Source organism: Ciona intestinalis, unplaced genomic scaffold, assembly GCF_000224145.3.
Source record: "Ciona intestinalis unplaced genomic scaffold, KH HT000739.1, whole genome shotgun sequence".
Taxonomy (NCBI): domain Eukaryota; kingdom Metazoa; phylum Chordata; class Ascidiacea; order Phlebobranchia; family Cionidae; genus Ciona; species Ciona intestinalis.
The window spans coordinates 1,367-4,790 of NW_004191060.1; the positions used below are offsets into that span (position 1 = coordinate 1,367).

The 3,424-nt window shown below is 40.3% G+C and overlaps 1 protein-coding gene and 1 long non-coding RNA gene across 2 annotated transcripts; one reads left to right on the top strand and one right to left on the bottom strand.

The window, feature by feature from the left end:
• On the top strand, window positions 1-1,038 carry LOC113475519. Its single transcript, XR_003397263.1, has 2 exons — window positions 1-74; window positions 810-1,038. It is a non-coding gene; the product is annotated as an uncharacterized LOC113475519 (long non-coding RNA).
• Window positions 1,039-1,051: 13 nt separating this feature from the next.
• On the bottom strand, window positions 1,052-3,418 carry LOC101243272 (zinc finger MYM-type protein 1-like). Its single transcript, XM_004227402.3, has one exon. It carries the CDS (start codon window positions 3,290-3,292, stop codon window positions 1,052-1,054), a length of 2,241 nt encoding a protein of 746 aa, XP_004227450.1. The 5' UTR covers window positions 3,293-3,418.
• Between the last annotated feature and the right edge of the window lie 6 nt (window positions 3,419-3,424).

Sequence of the window (3,424 nt, forward strand, 5' to 3'; positions counted from 1 at the left end):
TATTGGAAATAAACAACAATCTTGATCGAAGTTCGTTCGTGAAAAACACTAATCCTGTTATACAAGAATATAAGGTATTTATGTTGGTAATATAAGGTATCTATGTTGGTAATATAAGGTATCTATGTTGGTAAAATAAGGTATCTATGTTGGTAAAATAAGGTATTTATGTTGGTAATATAAGGTATCTATGTTGGTAATATAAGGTATCTATGTTGGTAATATAAGGTATCTATGTTGGTAAAATAAGGTATCTATGTTGTTATTTTAAGATATCTATGTTGGTAATATAAGATATCTACATAGGCGCCAAGTTTTGCTTTACTCATGGGGTGGCCGTTACAGTGACGTAAAAAATTAATATGACGTCATAGACATTGACTTCATTGTGTGGAGCAGCGTCATGAAATGTAAGACGGCGCTGTTTTGCCCAGTGCGCGAATAGGCAATAGACATAGTAACGAGTGACACGTGGATTATTAACGTCATAATGGCGATTGATTAACTCGTGGATTATTTACCACACAGTACCAATTGACGCGTCGATTCCCTGCATTACAATAGGAATTGATTTATAACGCAGCAACTACATACTTGCGGTTTTTCGTTTACATCTCAGTACTACACCGACAAGCGATGGTATTTTGTTTCTTTGTACAGTTAAGCAGCTATTTAATTCAGATAGTTTAGGATGAATTGCACACCATTCTTTTGTATAATGCATTTTGTATAGTTCCGAGAAGCATAAGTTATTCTAAAGTTAAAGGGTAAGATCACAACGTTTTCGTAAAACTGTAATTTATGAGTAGGACGATAAAAAAAAGAACGAAACAAGTAACGTGAACAGGACAACGTCGAAAAGGCAAACGTGAACAGCAATGTAAATAGGGAAACGGGAACAGTAACGTGAACAGGAAAACGGGAACAGTAACGACAACGTGAGCAGGATGGAACAGGGCAACGTGAGCGGGGCAACGTGAGCAGGGCAACGGGAACAGGACAACGGGAACAGGATAACGGGAACAAGGGAAAATGAAACATAGGAACATCATTATTGCTTCGTTTGGGCAAATGTGTTTTTCCGAACTGTTGCCTGGTCGATCCACGAGTTAACAATTGGAACCAAATTAAGGTGTGCTGCTTCTGCCTGGTGAACATTCAGTAAAACTAAGTTCTTAAGTCTGTTTTGTGTCATGGTGGTCCGGAGGTAATTCTTTATTCTGCGTAGAGTGCTGAAACATCTCTCTGCCTCGCAGGTTGTACACGGTATCGTCATATAAATCTTTAATAAATTGCTGATGTTCGGCATCATGATAGCAAGAGACTCGTTAGAGGCGAAAAGGGAACGCAAATCTTCTATTCCGGAGATTGATAAGTTTTTGTGTGCGGTGTAACTTTTCAACTGCACCTGTTCCACGTGTAAATGAGCCGCATTAAAATCTTGCTGGTAAAGAGTACATATTTTAGCCATAGCTTCATCAGAATGTTTATGAAGCAATACCTCCTCTATGTAGCTCACCACAGCCAAGTCGGGCATGCAATACCGTGAAATAATAGCCGCAGCTGCCTTCTGAAAGATGTTACAATGCAAAGTGGAATACAATTCAATTATGGATCCGCCCGTTCCGTCGTCGTGATTTGTTGCTTGAATTCGCGCAGTACGCCTACCTACGCCGCGAGGAAGAACTGGAGTTTGAACACCCATTTGTGCAGCAGATCTTTCACAGACTAAAAAGAAATCGATTGCTTGCTGACGATCTTCCACGGATGCGAATAAAGTACTTAAAAGTTGTTCTATTAAAGACCGAACCTGACCGATACTAATCCCACGCTTTTGTATGGCCACATGGATCGGGTTGATGATGGTGAGTAGTTTTTGAAATATTCTTAACATGAAATATACTTCAAACTTTTCCAGTGACATCAGGTGACTGGATGCCTTGTTTCGCGTAACAGGGTCAATTGTTGTGTCGCTAGAAATCGTCTCCAGCCAATCAAGAACTACCGAAAATTGCTTTAGAAAGGCATCAATCGCCGGTAGTCGCATTACCCATCGAGTTGGACATAACGGTCGCAAAGAAGTAGAAGTGGCATCGGACGAGGCTTTAAACTCCCGAAAGTTGTTTAATCGCTTTGGAGAAGCGTTAATGAAATTAACAGTATTTTCTAAAATAGACAGTGCGTGAGTACCCTGTCTCAAATATTTTAAACTGTCTTGTACTGCTAAGTTTAATTGGTGCCCAATGCAGTGAACAAACAACATAGCGGGGTAGGTTTGTTTAAACCTTGCCTGTACTCCTGACACCATACCAGACATAGTTGCGGCCCCGTCGTAACCCTGGCCCCGGCAGTCTGACAAATCCAAACCCAAAGATATTACTGCTTTGGTGAGCAGCTGGTGTAGGCTTTCCGCAGTTGTTGATGGACATACTGCAAGGTCCACCAAATGTTCATTAACAGTGAAGTCACAGTTTACAAATCGTATACAAAGGCTCAGTTGCGTTGATACTGAGAGGTCGGTGGTTTCGTCGGCGATTATGCTGAAGTATTTTGCCTTTTTGATTGGATTAACTATTTCATTTAAAACGGAACTTCCTAGTGTGTCCAGTATTTCGTTTGTTGTTCCGTGACTTAACCAAGTGAAGCTGGATTGATTCAACCAACGACTAATATCTAAATTATATTTTGCAAGGAGTCCCATGACCGCATGCAGGTTTGAACGTTCGTCTGTGTGGCCACGAACGGCAAGACCTTGGCGCGCTAGCAGCAACATTGTGGAAAATATTGCATCTAACGCTTTGCGATTTTGCTGCATTTTTGTATAAGATTTTTTTGATACCAACAAAGATGTGGATGATCTACCGTCGCAAACATTCTTTGTTGTTGCGTTGTCCCTGTGGCTCTTTGATTCGTTATGTTTAACTACTCCTGATTTGCCCTTTTTCCAATTACTATATCCGTCTATGGCCCAAGTTTGAAGCGAAGACTGTACTAAGTTCGTTGAATTCTCTAGTAAAACATGTTTGTTGGTAACAGCCCACTTACAAATAGTGCAAAACGCCTTATCTTTTCCCACGTCATAAGAAAGCCATGGAAAATTTTCCATCCATGATTGTTGGAACCTGCATCCAGTTCTTGGCGTTGAAATTAATGGCGGCGTCGAAGTGGAAATTTCCGTTGCATCTTCACTTGCACTGCAGCTTTCTATTGAACTCTGATTTGGCTGGTTTGGACGAAAAAAAGAACCTAGTACTGTCTGGTGCCTCGCTTTCTTTTTTTCTGGTTCTGCCATTATTCTACACTCATACACTGGATAAAATCTTCAATGATTCATTTGCTATGCTCTGTCTAAACCTGTATTTCCTCGTTTATTACGTAACTATGCCGTTAANACGTCATATTTAGCAATGTTGTTAATAGAATA